Source organism: Nerophis ophidion, linkage group LG08 (genome assembly GCF_033978795.1).
Source record: "Nerophis ophidion isolate RoL-2023_Sa linkage group LG08, RoL_Noph_v1.0, whole genome shotgun sequence".
NCBI classification, from domain to species: domain Eukaryota; kingdom Metazoa; phylum Chordata; class Actinopteri; order Syngnathiformes; family Syngnathidae; genus Nerophis; species Nerophis ophidion.
In genome coordinates, this window is record NC_084618.1 from 50455598 (window position 1) to 50476238 (window position 20641).

General features: G+C 35.7%; 1 protein-coding gene across 1 annotated transcript; it reads left to right on the plus strand.

Moving 5' to 3' along the window:
- Nucleotides 1–1883: 1883 nt before the first annotated feature.
- On the plus strand, nt 1884–17493 carry wbp2 (WW domain binding protein 2). Its single transcript, XM_061908821.1, has 8 exons — nt 1884–2128; nt 9340–9448; nt 9531–9666; nt 9757–9849; nt 13350–13496; nt 13568–13687; nt 14479–14555; nt 16583–17493. The coding sequence occupies exons 1-8, from the start codon at nt 2070–2072 to the stop codon at nt 16628–16630; spliced, it is 789 nt and encodes a 262-aa protein (XP_061764805.1). The 5' UTR covers nt 1884–2069; the 3' UTR covers nt 16631–17493.
- Nucleotides 17494–20641: the final 3148 nt, after the last annotated feature.

Genomic DNA, 20641 nt, shown 5'->3' on the forward strand with positions numbered 1-20641 from the left:
ATATTGCAAATTTATTAAAGATACAAAAATGTCAAAATCACATCTTTGCTCTATACTTTGTTGATGCAATTTTGGCAGCCTCAAAAATGTTTGAATTCGATGTCACAAGCTTGGCACACCTATCTTTGGACAATTTTGCCCATTCCTCTTTACAGCACCTTTCAAGCTCCATCAGGTTGGATGGTAAGTGTTGGTTTTAATCCAGGATGTCTCTGTACATTGCTGCATTCATCTTAGTCTAGTCAGGGAGGTGACCAAGAACCCAATGGTCAGTCACTCTGTCAGAGATACAGCACTCCTCTGTGGAGAGAGGAGGACCTTCCAGAAGGACAACCATCTCTGCAGTAATCCACCAATCAGGCCTGTACGGTATAGTGGACAGACGTAAGATATTTCTTGGTAAAAAGTTTGCCAAAATGCACCTGAAAGCCTCTCAGATTAGGATAAATAACATTTTCAGGTCTAATGAGACAAAGATTGAAGTCTTTGGTGTGAATGCCAGGTGTTATGTTTGAAGGAAACCAGGCTATTCACCAGGCCAATACCATCCCTACAGTGAGGCTTAGTGGTGGCAGCATCATGCTGTGGGGATGGTTTTCAGCAGTAGGAATGGGGAGACTAGTCAAGATGGAGGGACATATGAATTAATTATTATACAGAGACATCCTGGATGAAAACCAACGATTCCCATCCAACTTTGGGAGGTGCTGCAGAGAGGAATGGGCGAAATTGTCCAAAGATAGGTGTTCCAAGCTTGTGGCATAGATATGGCAAAAATATTAGAGGCTGTAGATGCTGCCAAAGATACATCAACAAAGTATTGAGTTAAGGCTGAGAATAGTTATGTACATGTGATTTTTTAAATACATTTGTAGAATTTATAAAACTGTTCACATTGAGGCAGCACGGTGGAACAGGGGTTAGTGCATGTGCCTCACAAAACGAAGGTCCTGAGTAGTCCTGGGTTCAATCCCGGACTCGGGATCTTTCTGTGTGGAGTTTGCATGTTCTCCCCGTCACTGCGTGGGTTCCCTCCGGGTACTCCGGCTTCCACCCACCTCCAAAGGCGTGCACCTGGGGATAGGTTGATTGGCAACACTAAATGGTCCCTAGTGTGTGAATGTGAGTGTGAATGTTGTCTGTCTATTTGCGATGAGGTGGGGACTTGGCCAGGGTGTACCCCGCCTGCCGCCCGATTTTAGCTGAGATAGGCGCCAGCGCCCCCCGCGAGCCCAAAGGGAATAAGCGTTAGTAAATGGATGGATGGATGGAGTGTAAGATAACAAAATGTGGAAAAAGTGAAGCGTCGTAAATGCTTTCCAGATACTGCATACCGCCTTCATAAGGAGAAAATACATCATTGAAAATAGCAAAGTGTAAGATATTTACAGCAACAATTGGTTTATTATCAACATATACATGTGCATATGGTATCTAGGGGTACAGCATGTTGCTATTTCAGAGTGAAATGCTGTAACATCACGATGAAAATGACTACAGTACAGCAGTTTCACTAGTATACAAGTTACAAATGTCATTCCCTTCAATAAAGTTCCATCAATCTATCAATCAATCAATCAAAGTTTACTTATATAGCCCTTGATCACAAGTGTCTCAGAGGGCTGCACAAGCCACAACGACATCCTCGGCTCAGATCCCACATCAAGGCAAGAAAAAACTCAACCCAATGGGATGACAATAAGAAACCTTGGAACCCATCCATCCATTCATTCCATCCATATGTACATTTTTAGATCCAAAACATAATTGTTGCTAGTATTTTGAATTAATTGCACTAATAAATTAATTGATTTACTATAATCCAAAAAAAAATGAACTGCTAAAAAAGTAAAAATATTTTTTTGCGTTGTGGAGCTGACGTCACGTGTGGGCGTTACCCTTGACTACCGGAAGTGCAGGTGCATCGCGAAGCTAGCAGCATAAACATCTTTCCAAGTATTAATGTTTTAAACATTCCCAGGCGTAACACGGGCCTGTAAATTACAATTTTGATAGAGGAGCCCTCATATTTGTAATTTTACTGTCGGGAAGTGTGGAAATCCGTCGACATGACTCTAAACCAGAACCATTCGGAGTCCGGCGGAGTCATTATCAACAACAGTGAGAGGTAACGTCACCGCTAGCAAGCTAATGCATTATGTTGAACAACTACAATGTTAAATATGCACTATCTTGCATTATGTTGAACAACTACAATGTTAAATATGCACTATCTTGCATTATGTTGAACAACTACAATGTTAAATATGCACTATCTTGCATTATGTTGAACAACTACAATGTTAAATATGCACTATCTTGCATTCTGTTGAACAACTACAATGTTAAATATGCACTATCTTGCATTATGTTGAACAACTACAATGTTAAATATACACTATCTTGCATTATGTTGAACAACTACAATGTTAAATATACACTATCTTGCATTATGTTGAACAACTACAATGTTAAATATACACTATCTTGCATTATGTTGAACAACTACAATGACAATTATACACGATCTTGCATTATGTTTAACAACTACAATGTTAATTATACACTATCTTGCATTATGTTTAACAACTACAATGACATTATACACTATCTTGCATTCTGTTGAACAACTACAATGTTAAATATGCACTATCTTGCATTCTGTTGAACAACTACAATGTTAAATATACACTATCTTGCATTATGTTGAACAACTACAATGTTAAATATACACTAGCTTGCATTATGTTGAACAACTACAATGTTAAATATACACTATCTTGCATTATGTTGAACAACTACAATGTTAAATATGCACTATCTTGCATTATGTTGAACAACTACAATGTTAAATATACACTATCTTGCATTATGTTGAACAACTACAATGTTAAATATGCACTATCTTGCATTATGTTGAACAACTACAATGTTAAATATGCACTATCTTGCATTATGTTGAACAACTACAATGTTAAATATGCACTATCTTGCATTCTGTTGAACAACTACAATGTTAAATATACACTATCTTGCATTATGTTGAACAACTACAATGTTAAATATACACTATCTTGCATTCTGTTGAACAACTACAATGTTAAATATACACTATCTTGCATTATGTTGAACAACTACAATGTTAAATATACACTATCTTGCATTATGTTGAACAACTACAATGTTAAATATGCACTATCTTGCATTCTGTTGAACAACTACAATGTTAAATATGCACTATCTTGCATTCTGTTGCACAACTACAATGTTAAATATACACTATCTTGCATTATGTTGAACAACTACAATGTTAAATATACACTAGCTTGCATTATGTTGAACAACTACAATGTTAAATATACACTATCTTGCATTATGTTGAACAACTACAATGTTAAATATGCACTATCTTGCATTCTGTTGAACAACTACAATGTTAAATATATACTATCTTGCATTCTGTTGAACAACTACAATGTTAAATATACACTAGCTTGCATTATGTTGAACAACTACAATGTTAAATATACACTAGCTTGCTTTATGTTGAACAACTACAATGTTAAATATACACTATCTTGCATTATGTTGAACAACTACAATGTTAATTATACACTATCTTGCATTATGTTGAACAACTACAATGTTAATTATACACTATCTTGCATTATGTTGAACAACTACAATGTTAATTATACACTATCTTGCATTATGTTGAACAACTACAATGCTAAATATACACTATCTTGCAATATGTTTAACAACTACAATGACAATTATACGCTATCTTGCATTATGTTGAACAACTACAATGGCAATTATACACAATCTTGCATTATGTTGAACAACTACAATGTTAATTATACACTATCTTGCATTATGTTTAACAACTACAATGACAATTATACACTATCTTGCATTATGTTGAACAACTACAACGACAATTATACACTATCTTGCATTATGTTGAACTACAATGTTAATTATACACTATCTTGCATCATGTTGAACAACTACAATGTTAATTATACACTATCTTGCATTATGTTGAACAACTAAAATGTTAAATATACACTATCTTGCATTATGTTTAACAACTACAATGACAATTATACACTATCTTGCATTATGTTGAACAGCTGAGATAGGCGCCAGCGCCCCCCGCAACCCCGAAAGGGAATAAGCGGTAGAAAATGGATGGATGGATGAACAACTACAATGACAATTATACACAATCTTGCATTATGTTTAACAACTACAATGTTAATTATACACTATCTTGCATTATGTTTAACAACTACAATGACATTATACACTATCTTGCATTATGTTGAACAACTACAATGACAATTATACACTATCTTGCATTATGTTCGACAACTACAATGGCAATTATACACTACCTTGCATTATGTTGAACAACTACAATGACAATTATACACTATCTTGCATTATGTTTAAGAACTACAATGACAAGTATACACTATCTTGCATTATGTTTAACAACTACAATGGCAATTATACACTATCTTGCATTATTTTTAACAACTACAATGGCAATTATACACTATCTTGCATTATGTTGAACAACTACAATGGCAATTATACACTATCTTGCATTATTTTTAACAACTACAATGGCAATTATACACTATCTTGCATTATGTTGAACAACTACAATGACAATTATACACGATCTTGCATTATGTTTAACAACTACAATGTTAATTATACACTATCTTGCATTATGTTTAACAACTACAATGACATTATACACTATCTTGCATTATGTTGAACAACTACAACGACAATTATACACTATCTTGCATTATGTTGAACAACTACAATGTTAATTATACACTATCTTGCATTATGTTGAACAACTACAATGGCAATTATACACTATCTTGCATTATTTTTAACAACTACAATGGCAATTATACACTATCTTGCATTATGTTGAACAACTACAATGACAATTATACACGATCTTGCATTATGTTTAACAACTACAATGTTAATTATACACTATCTTGCATTATGTTTAACAACTACAATGACATTATACACTATCTTGCATTATGTTGAACAACTACAATGACAATTATACACTATCTTGCATTATGTTGGACAACTACAATGGCAATTATACACTACCTTGCATTATGTTGAACAACTAAAATGACAATTATACACTCTCTTGCATTATGTTTAAGAACTACAATGACAAGTATACACTATCTTGCATTATGTTGAACAACTACAATGGCAATTGTACACTCTCTTGCATTATGTTTAACAACTACAATGGCAATTATACACTATCTTGCATTATTTTTAAAACCTACAATGGCAATTGTACACTATCTTGCATTATGTTGAACAACTACAATGGCAATTATACACTATCTTGCATTATGTTGAACAACTAAAATGACAATTATACACTCTCTTGCATTATTTTAAACAACTATAATGGCAATTATACACTATCTTGCATTATGTTGAACAACTAAAATGACAATTATACACTCTCTTGCATTATTTTAAACAACTATAATGGCAATTATACACTATCTTGCATTATGTTGAACAACTACAATGACAGTTATGCACTATCTTGCATTATGTTGAACAACTACAATGACAATTATACACTATCTTGCATTATTTTGAACAACTACAATGGCTATTATACACTATCTTGCATTATGTTTAACAACTACAGTGGCAATTATGACCCATGCACAAATCAAGCCGAATTAAAGAGTGCTGTCAAATTAAGTAAATAGCTACGCACATAACCCAATCATAATAAGAAAAGAACGGCAGGACGACATTGAAGCTTATAATGACAAAATTACTATTGAATTGTTGACTGTATTATAGCAAGCTTTGGGGTTTGTGTAAAAGTAAATTAAACCACAGCAGATTGTTCTGGAAACTTCCAGAATGGCTCCTTTGTGCCTGGCCGAGATTCAGATTAGTAAACTGTCACTATGTGGCAGTGGTTCTCAACCTTTTTTCAGTGATGTGCCCCCTGTGAACGTTTTTTTTTTAATTCAAGTACCCCCTAATCAGAGCAAAGCATTGTTGGTTGAAAAAAAGAGATAAAGAAGTAAAATACAGCACTATGTCATCAGTTTCTGATTTATTACATTGTATAACAGTGCAAATTATTGCTCATTTGTAGTGGTCTTTCTTGAACTATTTGGAAAAAAAGATATAAAAATAACTAAAAACTTGTTGAAAAATAAACAAGTGTTTCAATTATAAATAAAGATGTCTACACATAGAAGTAATCATCAACTTAAAGTGCCCTCGGGGATTTTAATAGAGATCCATCTGGATTCATGAACTAATTCTAAACATTTCTTCACAAAAAAATAACTTTAACATCAATATTTATGGAACATAAAAATCTAGCTGTCAACACTGAATATTGTTTTTCACAGTTTATGAACTACATTCATATTTTGTTGAAGTATTATTCAATAAATATATCTATAAAGGATATTTAAATTGTTGCTATTTTTAGAATATTAAAAAAAAATCCCACGTACCCCTTGGCATACCTTTAAGGACCCCCAGGGGTACGCGTACCCCCATCTGAGAACCACTGCTATATGGCATGTTAACCTAATCCTAGTTATTTAAAGCAGGAGTCCCCAACCTTTTTTGCACCAGGGACCGATTTAATCTCAGCATTATTTTCACGGAGCGGCCTTCTACGTGTGGCAGATAAATATAGCAAATCAGTGCATGGAAAAAATCAACATAATGTCGAATTAGTGGGAGCCCCTGGCCTTTTCCCTTTGCAAAATATCTCTCCACAGACTTTTGTTTTTGACAAATTTTTGCTAATAATAGGCTTTGTTTTGGCTTTAGTATCTGCTGGCTTATAGGTGATACATAACATTCAAGAACAAGAGCATGGATATATAAGAAAGCTAGAAATACTTTCCATTAGTTCCAATAGATTTATGTGGATTTCTATTTCCATTCTAAAAGTGATGTGTTCATATTTTGTGCAATATTGCATACGCAGATACACCAATGTTAGCTTTTTTTTGGTGCAATATTCCATGCGTAAATACGTCTGTTACTGCTTACTACTTGTGTAATAGGACTATGTGCAATGATACCTGCACTTATACTAGGCCAAAGGATATGCGTATTTTCTTCCTTCAGCACAATTATTATATGCAACAATTTAACACTAACTACTATGGTCACTTTGTTCCTGATCTTAGGTCATCAACCTGCCGCGGAGTGTGGATGTAACCTCGCTTTTGCTTATGATTTGGCACCTTTACATTTTATGTGTTTATTAATGTGCATTGTCACATGTAAAAAGATGTAGCAAATGGCGACTTCCTTGCAGGAGTTTTATAAGACGTCTATGAACAAGCTTATTGGTGTGTCTGGTGGGACTGGCGGAAGTTAAGTAGGAGAAAATGCGGTCGGTTATAAATTATTTAATGTCTCTGTGTGTCACAGACCGGTAGTTGGGGACCACTGGTTTAAAGTGAAGTAAGTGATGGGCAATGTGTCACATAGTAATTGCACAACAAAACTTATCTAATCGTTTCATTTTCTTTGTCTAAACCAGGCATGCGTAAACTACAGCCGACCGGGAATTTGCAACCCCATGAAGTTTTTCAATTAAGCCCATGGAACATTCTCAAATTACATTTTGAAGCATTTAACAATGAAGCTGTACCAGGCAATAGGATTTTAAAAGCTGTTTATACATCTTCGTAAGTCTTAAACTATTAATATACTTCCCTTTTCCAGTGATATAAGGTTTATTATGGTAGCTCCATGTAGACAAGGTTTTTTTACAAAGCATGGGTGGTTGTTTGTTTACAGAATAGCCCAAACCAATGTGATGTAAAGGAACACAGAAGTGATGAAGAAATTACATTTGTTTTTGATTTTTAACAATTTGTTTTTGTGTTTCGCCATGTTGCTTGTTGCAATTCTGCCATATTTTTGCTTGTTTGCAGTACATTTCAAGGAAGTTGTCTGGGAAGTAAACAAGTGTTTTATATATATATATATATATATATATATACATATATATATATATATATATATATACATATATATATATATAAATATATATATATATATATATATATATATATATATATAAATATATATATATATATATATATATAAATATATATATATATATATATATAAATATATAATATATATATATATATATATATATACTTTTTTTTTTATATACAAAAAAGGCTACCAGCAACAAATTTAGCAACATAGAGATTCTGACATGACTGCATTGTCATGCAAAGCTGCCCCACCTAAAAGCTCTGTCTTGTTTTTGACATTTAATGTAAGCACCTAAAGAAAGCAAAAATCTATTGAATTTTAAAACAATTGTGTTTTACTTTCCATGTTTTTACTCTTTTTTTGTTGTTGTTGTCTCTCCCGCTTATTCATCTCTCCCTAGAATTTCATGCACGTGTGTCATGGCCAGTTATGAAAATGAAGCGATGACATAATCTATTGAAACCTTCCAATTTTTTAAACCCAATGTTGCCCCTGATTCAAAAAGTCTGACATAACCAGAGCTGTGGCTGCAGCTATTAAAATTTTAGTCATCGAGTAATTTATTGATTACTCGGTTCGATCAATCGAGTGATCGGATAAAATACACTTTATAGCTTCAATGTGTGTTTTAAGGGAAAATAGTTGACATAAACTATTACATTTTCTGCTTAGACTCACCTTCATTCTTTTTTTTATAATACATGCACATCATCAACATTGAAATTGCAATTTCACATGTGTGCATTCATAAAAATTACATTAAAAAATAAATAAAAATCTGCAGTTCTCCACCTCATATATCACAGCTCTCACAAAAGACAGCTTTATGTGCGCTCTATTGCAACGGTCGTGTGGAAACTATGTCAGCATATTTAAAGTTGTATAGGCGCTCAATGCGATCTGGATTTCATACATTTTTATTAAACATTTAAACAATTAATTTAAGCAACAGAATATGAATCAATATTTTACTAATCAAATTAATTGATTAATTGTTGCAGCCATACATATTCATGTTTTCCACTTGCTGTTTTGTCTCCCCCGCAACGTTGTTACTGTCTTTTACAGCGTCCTGTGCAATTACATGCGGATGTGTCAGGGCCATTTATGCAAATTAGACGATGATGTAATAGACTGAAATTTTAGTCCGGCATAATTACAGCCCGCGTTAGCAACTTAAAGCTTTGTTAGTATGATATTTGTCTTCATCAAAATAGTAAGATCACTATTTTGTGTTCATGTGTGGTATTGTCTCAGCGTTTTAATGAACTATGACAACGTGGAGCTGGTTTTCAATGATGCTGACCGTTTACCTGAGGCCTTCAGGAAGAGCAAGAAGGGCAGTATCTTTCTGACTCCATATAGGGTAGGGCTCAAAATGACCACTATTAGCTCAAGTTAGAAACCGTGATGTGTGAGTCCAATGTGTGTGCTTTCTTTTGACACAGGTAATCTTTGTTGCTAAAGACCGAGATTCCCTCAGGTCCTTTATGATGCCTTTCTACTTGATGAAGGGCTGTGAGGTCAAACAACCGGTACTAGGAGCAAACTACATCAAGGGAAACATCAACGCAGAACCTGGAGGTCAGTGTATGGTCTCCTGGATTAGATGAATATTAACCTATTGTTATTGTCGTTAAGCATTCTGTTGTGTGTTGGTGTTATTTCTGCTAGGCGGCTGGGAGGGGAGCGCTATCTTTAAGCTTGTCTTTGCTGCTGGAGGAGCCATAGAGTTTGGGCAATACATGCTGCAGGTTGCAGCTCAAGGTAAGGTCACAAAAGCAAAACTTAAATACAGTTGTCCCTCGTTTATCGCTGTTAATTGGTCCAAGGCCTAACTGCAATAAACCCTTTTCCGTAAAGTAGCAAGCATTCATTTTAAATCAAATGTTTTTATAGCTAAAACTGAAAAATATGTGTTTATAACTTTGTACATTTATTTTAACACCATGAAAGCCCACATGACATGAAATAACACCCTTTTGTCCCCTTACCACTCTTTCTAACTGGCGACCTGAGGGCCAAATGGAGTTCAGTTTAAATCTTGGTAGACAAATATTTTTGCAGCAAATTCCTAAAAACACTAGAATGCTCCTGTGTTATAAAGGAACATGGACTACTGTAAACACATTGGCAGATCATTCTAATCCTTGCTAGCAAACGTAGAACACTGGGGTCCAAACTTATGATTTACAGAGCTGAGGCGTCCCTCAAGGCACCCCTTTAAGTCCTTTGCTTTTTGGCAGTTACACATTTTTTTGTAATGTGATTTATGTAACTTAGGTGTTGCTATTTGTTCAACCCTTTTATTATAAAACTAGTGTTATTCAAGGTTCCATTGTAGGTTCTCTCTTTTTCATCATTTGAGCTATTTAAATAGTGGCCTGCGAGTTCAGTTCAAAAAACACATGACACTGTTGCATTTTTGCAGCAGATTCTGAAAAACACTATTTGATTTTTTATTTTTTTTGCAGAAGGTCCTTAAAGACAGCAGGGGGCCAATAAGGCTACCGGTAATAGTGAAGGAAGAAGTCTGGGCCCTGGTCCTTAACTTTCTGAAAATATAACCTTCAAAGCCATTTAGTTGAATATTCCTGCAATATAATAATGCAAGACTGCCAATCAGTGAACACGATACTGAACAGCGCGCTCTACTTTGTCTCTCTCCTCAAGTGGCCAATATTACTGATATTCTTAGATTATTTAGCCATTTTATGCTTTACAATGCCTAATTTATGACAAATATACCCCGCGACCCCAAAAGGGAATAAGCGGTAGGAAATGGATGGATATTTTACAATATGCTTGAAAAACAAATAAAAGAGGAGGTGAGGCTGCAATATTTTCTGCACAGTGTGGCGAGGAACTTTCAAATTAAATTTAGTAACAACTGGAAGGTGACAACTCGTCCATACAGATCAATGCATTTTCGTGTTTTTTTGTTGATACTAAAAAAGTGCTTGTTTACACAGTGTTAAAATATGCACACAGTGACTTCCTGTTTAGTGCAGAGTAACTCTGACAATAAAGCCATGGCAAAAATCATCCAAGATCACACTAACAAAATGCATAAGCATATGAAATATGTAAAAGGAAGAGTACCAAAAAAAAATGCAGAAAAGGTTGAAAATTATGTCAACAAGCTGCTGTGGGTGCAAATATCCTTTATTAACGCCTATTCTCCTTATGTCTAAATCCGATGTAAAGGTGCAAGTAATAGCTGTTTTCGGTTTCCCGCAGGAATTTTCGAACTGCATAAATATATAGACTGTAAAGTATATGCATTGTGTGTGAGTGTGTGTGTGTGTGTGTGTGTGTGTGTGTGTGTATATATTTCATATAATATTTATATTATATTATGTATGTATAATATATTAATATAATGGGTGTGTGTGTGTATTTATATATATATATATATATATATATATATATACACACACACACATATACTCTGTATGTGAATATATATATATACTGTATATATATATATATATACAGTTTAGAAAATAAGTATTTAAACACACTGCTATTTTGCAATCACAGAGGTCAAACGTTTCCTGTAGTTCTTCACCAGGTTTGCACAGACTGCAGGAGGGATTTTCGCCCACTCCTCCACACAGATCTTCTCGAGATCAGTCAGGTTTCTGGGCTGTCCCTGAGTAACAGACTTTCAGCTCCCTCAAAATATTTTCAATTGGATTTAGGTCTGGAGACTGGCTAAGCCACTCCAGAACCTTGATATAGTTCTTATGAAGCCACTTCTTGGTTTTCCTAGCTGTGTGCTTTGGGTCATTGTCATGTTGGAAGATCCAGCCACGACTCATCTTCAATGATCTGACTTAAGTTAGGAGGTTTTTGGCCAAAATCTCACAATACATGGCTGCTGTCATCCTCTCCTTAATACAGTACAGTCGTCCTGTCCCAGAAGCAGAAAAACACCCCCAAGCATGATGCTACCACCTCTATTCTTCACAGTAGGTATGGTGTTCTAGGGATGGTACGCATCATTCTTCTTCCTCCAAACACACATAGTGGAATTATGACCAAAAAGGTTAATTTTGGTCTCATCTGTCCACAAAATGACTCCTCTGGATCATGCAAATGGTCATTGGCAAACTTAAGACGGGCCTTAACATGTGCTGGTTTAAGCAGGGGAACCTTCCATGTCAATGCATGATTTCAAACCATGAAGTCTTAGTGTATTACCAACAGTGACCATGGAAACAGTGGTCCCAGCTCTTTTCAGGTCATTGAACAAGTCCTGCCGTGTAGTCCTGGGCTGATTCCTCCCCTTTCTTAGCATCATTGAGACCCCACAAGGGGATATCTTGCATGGGGCTCCACTCCAATTGTGATTGACCGTCATGATTAGCTTCTTCCATTTTCTAATGATTGCTCCAACAGTGGACCTTTTTTTCACCAAGCTGCTTGGCAAGTTCTCCGTAGCCCTTTCCATCCTTGTGGAGTTGTATAATTTTGTCTCTGGTGTCTTTGGACAGCTCTTTGCTCTTAGCCATGCTGAATGTTTGGGTCTTACTGATTGCATGGGGGGGACAGGTGTCTTTATTCAGCTAACGACCTCACACAGGTGCATATGATTCAGGATAATACAGTGGAGTGGAGGAGGACTTTTAAAGGTGGACTAACAGGTCTTTGAGGGTCAGAATTCTAGCTGATAGACAGGTGTTCAAATACTTATTTTCAGCTGTATCACATGAATAAATTGTTAAAAAATCAGAGATTGTGATTGCTGGATTTTTCTTTTTAGGTTATCTCTCATACAGTGGACATGCACCTACCGTTAAAATTTCAGACTCCTCCATGATTTCTAAGTGGGAGTACTTGCAAAATAGCAGGGTGTTCAAATACTCATTTTCTTCATTGTGTGTGTGTGTATATATATATCCATCCATTTTCTACCGCTTATTCCCTTTTGGGGTCGCGGGGGGCGCTGGCGCCTATCTCAGCTACAATCGGGCGGAAGGCGAGGTACACCCTGGACAAGTCGCCACCTCATCGCAGGGCCAACACAGTTACTTTATGTGCAGTTGACTTTCGGCACCCAGCCAATTCTTTTTAGCCACAATTTAAAAAGTTTGGACACCCCAGCTATATGTGATACTGGTCTTAATACTGTATGCGATCATTTTATTCTCAAGCAGTTTTCCAAGATTATATACTATTATTAACAAATGAAAATGATTAAATTCCATTTGTCATTTTTAATATGAGATGAAAAAAATATTTGTATTATTTTCATGATGCAGCTTCCAAAGGTCAGCCAGTAACTGCTGGGTTTGGTGGTTGTCCTTTCATGGTGAACGGGGCGTATGCTTACCCCCCTCCCCCTTCCCACGGGGCATACCCAGTCGGACCCCCGCCTGACTATGTCTACCCCAATCAGCCTCCTTCAGGTATCAGCCCCCCAAAACCTCTCCTCCCCCAGCCGAGTATCCTCTAACCTTGCGTCATGTGCACCATCCAGATGACCTCTACCCCAACTCAACTTTCAACGGCTCTGCAGCCTTCATGCCTCCACCTCCGTATTCATCTACCCTGGGCCAGCAGCCCCCACAGGACCCTGGGCTCCCTTCTTCAGCTGCAGGTGAGTCTCTCCGTCCCACAAATACACATCGTCTTTCTGAATAGAACATGACGCTTAACTACAAAGTGAAGTCATATCCATATAGTACAGGGGTGTCAAACTCATTTTAGATCGGGGGCCACATGGAGAAAAATCTCCTCCCAAGTGGGCCAGACTGGTAAAATCACGGCACGATAACTTAAAATTAAAGACAACTTCAGATTGTTTTCTTTGTTTAAAAATAGAAGAAGCACATTCTGAAAATGTACAAATCATAACGTTGTTGGGGTTTTTTTTTACACTTATGAATTGCGGTTAATAGTATTCTATCTTTATTTGTCGTTATTGATAGTTTCTGAATACATTATGTGATAATGTTCATCAGTCAACTCATTGGTTTTAATTTTTAATCTATCAAGTTAGAAAAAAAGTATATTAAAATTAAATTACAGGATGTTATTTATGTAGTTTGATTATTTTCCTCGACTGGTGCACTAACATTATGTGGTTTATTTTGTACATCTGTAGCATCCTCTACAAAGATACAAATCATTTCTATTGTGACATCTAGTGGACACATTGAGAACAGCAGTTTATTTTATTCAAACATTTCAGGTAAAAATTTATACTTAACAAAATCATCCCGCGGGCCGGATAAATCCTGTTTGCGGGCCTGATCCGGCCCTCGGGCCGTACGTTTGACACCCCTGATATAGTATGTGTTTATTACCATCTAGCGAGGATACAGATGAGGATGCTACAGGTCTACACTTGCTAATAAATGCTTTTTTTCTTACCCTGTCCTTTTCCAGCTGAGGCTAAAGCGGCCGAAGCAGCAGCTAGCGCTAGCTGTGCCACGCTGCCAAATCCACATGTGTACCTGCCAGAGGTAAATGTACCGCTTTTATTGTACTTGCAGTATTTCCTCCTCTCCAATAGGCCTCACTGGCTGCTATAAGGAACACCGTGCCTTCAATAAACAACACCTCAGGAAATAAGATATCATTATGTGGCTAAATACCTTATCTCTCACACAACATTGCCATTATAAATTGACATAGTGAGGATATACGAGTGTGCACAGTAGTAGCTCAACTGTAACGGAGCTTTAACTTAAAACACTTGTATCTCAAATCAACATCTTTCATTGAAATGACTTGAAATTGATTTAATTAGTGCTTGGCTTCCCCCACAAAATAGCACAATTTTAATATGTTGCATGTCTTTTAAAAAGAAAAAAATTACTTTTAGATCATAAATATTGCATGAAACCAATAGAATGTACTACTAACAACTACATTAGTTTACGAATTAATGTGAAAATAATGTATATCATTTTACTTTGGAGAACAGACTTCTACCCTGCTTGTCTGTCAAAAAGATCATCAGCAGCTTCTCCATATTTTCATGGATAAGTGTCCGCCCGTCAGATATTATTTACACATTCTTGGCTGGCGTTAGACTCTTTCTGCTTCAGTAGGGTGGAGACTCAAAGTGATGCGCTCAGATTGCTTTACCTAGTTGGCAACATGGTTGGACATGTTTTTGATGATTTCTTTCTATAATTCAAGAAATATCACCCTCTTCTTCTCAGCAGTGTCTTTCACACTCACTTTCTTCTTCTCATGGTTGGAAAACAAAATTATGTCTGATTCTAGCTATAAGCTAATGCTAGAGAGTAGGACCAGATGGTTTGGGTGGAACTAACGTGGTTCATTCTGACAATCGCTGCGCCAAATAGCAACTAGGAGGCTCATAACCCCAATTTTGGATTGCAACTTCAATTATAAAAGTTAGCAGAGAGACCACTCAGTTCTCAAAACACTCGTAACCTTTAGCACTCTTAAGTTAGGTACCACTGCATGCTGTACTGTATACTCTGGGTGACAAAACTATGTACAGTTAGCCCTCCTGTATTGCTGTCAGTTAGTTGTTGCTGTGGTAAACTCATTTTAATTATAAATCAAATATTTTCATACTACAGCATAAACAACTTGTTATCAGCCCTCAAAATACACTCTTTAACATTATGAGAGCCTTCTCGACATGAAATAACACTGAGCCAATCTTTGGCCATGATACTGAACAGCACGCTTCGAATGGTTTGGTCTTATCTAGGGGCCAATATTAACAATAGTATTGATATTTTTAGTTAATTTAGTCATTTTTATGGTTGAAAATGTGTAATTTAGGTCAAAAATACATCAGTTCAGTTAAGTTTTAGTTTATTTTGAACATGCATATGATACAATGTAATGCATCAGATATTTCCAGTTTCATTACAGCATGTTTGAAAAGGAGTCAAAAGAAGCTAAGCCTATTTAATCCTACCCCTTTTCATACCATAGCAATTTTATCCCATTGAATATGCTTTAAAATAAATACGCAAAGTTGCGATGTGACCAGGGATGACTGTATACACGTTTTATATTTGTTTAATAAACTACAAAAATAAATGTAACACCTAAACAATAATTTTAAATAAATTCAGAATGTACATTTTATTGTATTAGTTGGCCCTGCGATGAGGGGGCAACTTGTCCAGGGTGTACGCCGCCTTCCGCCCGATTGTAGCTGAGATAAGCACCAGCGCCTCCCGCAACCCCAAAGAGAATAAGCGGTAGGAAATGGATGGATGGAGTAACATATTTATATGATAATAATATCTATATTTTATAAATGTTTCCTCAATGTGTATTTGTGAAAATGCATTTAATGTATGAAATTAGTATTGTTAAATAATATCATTACATATTTGGTGGTCTACACAGCTGAGTAAATACTCCTCCACAATTTAAGGAAATATGTTTTATTGAATTCATCATCAGTCAAATATGTAGACGTCACTCTGGATGTGATGACCGCCTGCTTCATTATTTAGTATTTATTTTTGTAAATATTCTGCCCCCCCCCCAGGACAAGCCTCCTCCTTACTCTCCTCGAGAAGACAAGAAGAATCAGTAGACGGCTTGACTTGCATCCTCCATTTGATTTTGTCCAAGATCTTTCGCACTTTTCTTGTCTTCCCAGCAGGGGGCGCCGCTAGTGACGACATGACTGTCAGCTGCCTCTCATAAAACACTAGAACATTAGTCTGTTGTTTTTGTTGTCGTTGAGTGATATTTTTCTTAGGGTTTTTTCTCTCCCTCATATCTCTGACAGCACCCCTGCTTCCAAGACCTACTCATTGTTAGTCCGCTACATAAATTTACATGACGACAGCTGAGGTTTGGAGTGATTTAATACCGCATAGATATTTTTTTCCCCCTTTCTTTTACACGTCTTTCTTGAAAACTGTTCCTGTTAATTCAGTTTCGCTGTGGCACTTTGTATTACTAAATAATAACCGTAAGAAAAGACTATGGTACAAATTGCTTTGCTGAGACAAGCTAAATTATGTCATTTATTTTTCTACCATTCAATTGTACATATATGGAATATACTGTAATATAAAGCTCCTCACTACAGAACAGTTTTCTTTTTTATTTTGTAGATCAATGTATCCCATGTGTTCTGTCACTATTAGAGAGTAACGTTGATCCGCGATTACGAGGGTAGAGGAGGCTCTGATGGATTATATTTAAATGTTGGGATTATAGACTACTACATGTTAAATTTAACCATTAGTGGGAAAAACTGCTTTATGATCTAGCTATAATAACATCACCACACTGTATATGTTATTATATGACTGTGCAATGCTTTGGGCTCCTGCTTGCTCAGGCATGGCTAAATGTGCAATGATGCTTCATAATATTTCATCTTATTTATGAAAAATAACTCAAGAATAAAGCATTATGAAGGCTGAAAGTCATTTATTACATCAATCTTGTTTCATGTGTTTATTGTATGCATTTATGTCACAATGATACTTGTCTAAAAGCTGATTTATTTCAGTAGTTCCAAAAATGGACCCCTTGGTTTGGCTACATTAAGTGGAATATTTAAAAAATGTATTTCTTGATCATTTTGACGATTAGCGTTGACACCAGGCAGATCATGTAGGCTACACAGAATATCTGGGTTTCAAGTCAGCTGGCATGAGTTCCAGCTTTCCCATAACCCCCAATAAGTAGCAAAAGTAGTGTCAAAAAAAAAATCGATTTTCTAATAAATAGCAATTCTTGATCATTTAAACCAAAAAAATCTAAAATCTTAATTTTTTTTTTTTTTTGTCCTTACAATCTGTCCTGTCCGGTCACTGAGGCGATTCATATTGTTGATGTAGATGATCATATCTGCTGTACAGATTTACTTCAGAAAAGAGAAGTGTGGGATACTCATCTTGTTGCTTTATTTGTATTTGACTTGATTAAATGTTTGGGTAGAATTGTATTAACAAAACAGTTGTATTTTAAGTAATATAGACATTTATCAGAGCTGTTTATTTCAATGGAAGAATGTACTTAATCATGGGACTGGCACCCAATGTTATTAAAAAATAAAGATTTTGAATTGAGAATCGTTATCCCCCAGAATTTACTTGAATCGAATCATGTGGTGCCCAAAGACTGACAGCCCTACTAATGGTAAATGGGTTGTACTTGTATAGCGCTTTTCTACCCCTTTTTAAGGAACCCAAAGCGCTTTGACAGTATTTCCACATACACCTATTCACACACTGACGGCGGGAGCTGCCATGCAAGGCACTCCCCAGGACCCATCAGGAGAAACGGTGAAGTGTCTTGCCCAAGGACACAACGGACGTGACTACTAATGAGGGTAATCGATATAAAAAATGGATAGATTGTTAATAGCTATATAACTATTGTAAATTCCTGGTTCTTACTGTAATCCAAAAAAAAACCCAGCAATTTACTTAGCCTTTAATTGAATTCCTGAAAAGCACATGTAAAGTAGCAAATGAGCTTGTGTTTCTATTAAGTCCTTGATTTTGTGCTTTTATACGTGCTGGAATTGTGGTGTGGTGATTGTATTTCAGGGCTTTGAATCCATCGCAATCCGACTGATCAGATTATTTTACAAGACGTTTTGCCTCTCATCCTAAAAGGCCTCATCAGTTCATGCTCTAGTCCGAGGCCATGGTGGAGGATTCAGAGTACTTATCCTCTAAGAATGCGGACACACCCAGACAGTTATAGTTATGGCTCAATTGTGGTTGAAAACGAGTTAACATACCTCTGCCAACACAACAATACCTTTGTTAGGATGGAGTCACTCGTTAGCGTTCCGTTCAGTTGCATCGACATTCAATGTGGTAAAGCAATGGTTCTCAACCTTTTTTCAATGAAGTACCCCCTAATCAAAGCTAAGCATTTTTGGTTGAAAAAAAAAAAGAGATAAAGAAGTAAAATACAGCATTATGTCATCAGTTTCTGATTTATGAAAATGTATAACTGCAAAATTATGCTCATTTGTAGTTGTCTTTCTTGAACTATTTGGAAAAAAGATATAAAAATGACTCAAAACTTGTTGAAAAATAAACAAGTCGTTCAATTATGAATAAATATTTCTACACATAGAAGTAATCATCAACTTAAAGTGCCCTCTTTGGGGATTGTAATAGAGATCCATCTGGATTCATGAACTGCATTCTAAACATTTCTTCACAAAAAAAGATATCTTTAACATCAATATTTATGGAACATGTCCACAAAATAATCTAGCTGTCAACACTGAATATTGCATTGTTGCATTTCTTTTCACAGTTTATGAACTTACATTCATATTTTGTTGAAGTGTTATTCAATAAATATATTTATAAAGGATTTTTGAATTGTTGTTATTTTTAGAATTAAAAAAAAAAATCTCACATACCTCTTGGCATACCTTCAAGTACCCCAGGGGTACGCGTACCCCCATTTGAGAACCACTGTGGTAAAGGATCAAATCTCTTAGGAAGGACTGAGATGAAATGATAGGTGGTGTCCTCTCTCTGTTCAGAACTGTGACATGGACGCCTACCTCACTCTACTTTCAGCCCAGCCATCCCTGTGTCCCCTCCTGAACCAGGACCTTGGACTAGAGCTGTCCCATCTTACTGAAGTCTGTAAGCATGAACTGGTTAAGCCTGCTCAGATGAGCAACAACATTTTAGTTCATACAATGTAGTGGAACATTGAGAAAACGAGCTGAGTGGATATATATATACATATATATATATATATATATATATATATATATACCCCTACCCACTCAGCTAATATATATATGTATATATACATATATACACACACATATATCTATATATATACACATATATACTGTATATATATATATACATATATACTGTATGTATGTGTGTGTATATATATATATATATATATATATATATATATATATATATATATATATATATATATATATATACTAGGGGTGTGGGAAAAAATCGATTCCAATACGTTGTAAGATTCAGAATCGATTTTCATTTTTAAAAAAATATTTTTTTAGTTTTTTTGATCAATCTAACAAACCAATACACAGCAATACCATAACAATGCAATCCAATTCCAAAACCAAACCTGACCCAGCAACATTCAGAACTGCAATAAACAGAGCACTTGAGAGGAGACACAAACACGACACAGAACAAACCAAAAGTAGTGAAACAAAAATGAATATTATCAACAACAGTATCAATATTAGTTATAATTTCAGCACAGCAGTTATTAAAAATCCCTCACTGACATTATCATTAGACATTTATAAAAAATAAAAAAAAAGAACAATAGTGTCACAGTGGCTTACACTTGCATCGCATCTCATAAGCTTGACAACACACTGTGTCCAATGTTTTCACAAAAATAAAATAAGTCATATTTTTGGTTCGTCTAATAGTTAAAACAAACTTACATTATTGCAATCAGTTGATAAAACATTACGTGGCGCAGTGGAAGAGTGGCCGTGCGCAACCCGAGGGTCCCTGGTTCAATCCCCACCTAGTACCAACCTCGTCACGTCCGTTGTGTCCTGAGCAAGACACTTAACCCTTGCTCCTGATGGGTGCTGGTTAGC

Excerpts from the sequence above, each read along its gene's own strand:
- wbp2 (XM_061908821.1), top strand. The coding sequence starts at position 2,070 with ATGACTCTAAACCAGAACCATTCGGAGTCCGGCGGAGTCATTATCAAC. Across the intron at positions 9,449-9,530 it reads TCTTTCTGACTCCATATAGG|GTAATCTTTGTTGCTAAAGA; the intron begins GTAGGGCTCAAA and ends CTTTTGACACAG. Across the intron at positions 9,850-13,349 it reads GCTGCAGGTTGCAGCTCAAG|CTTCCAAAGGTCAGCCAGTA; the intron begins GTAAGGTCACAA and ends TTCATGATGCAG.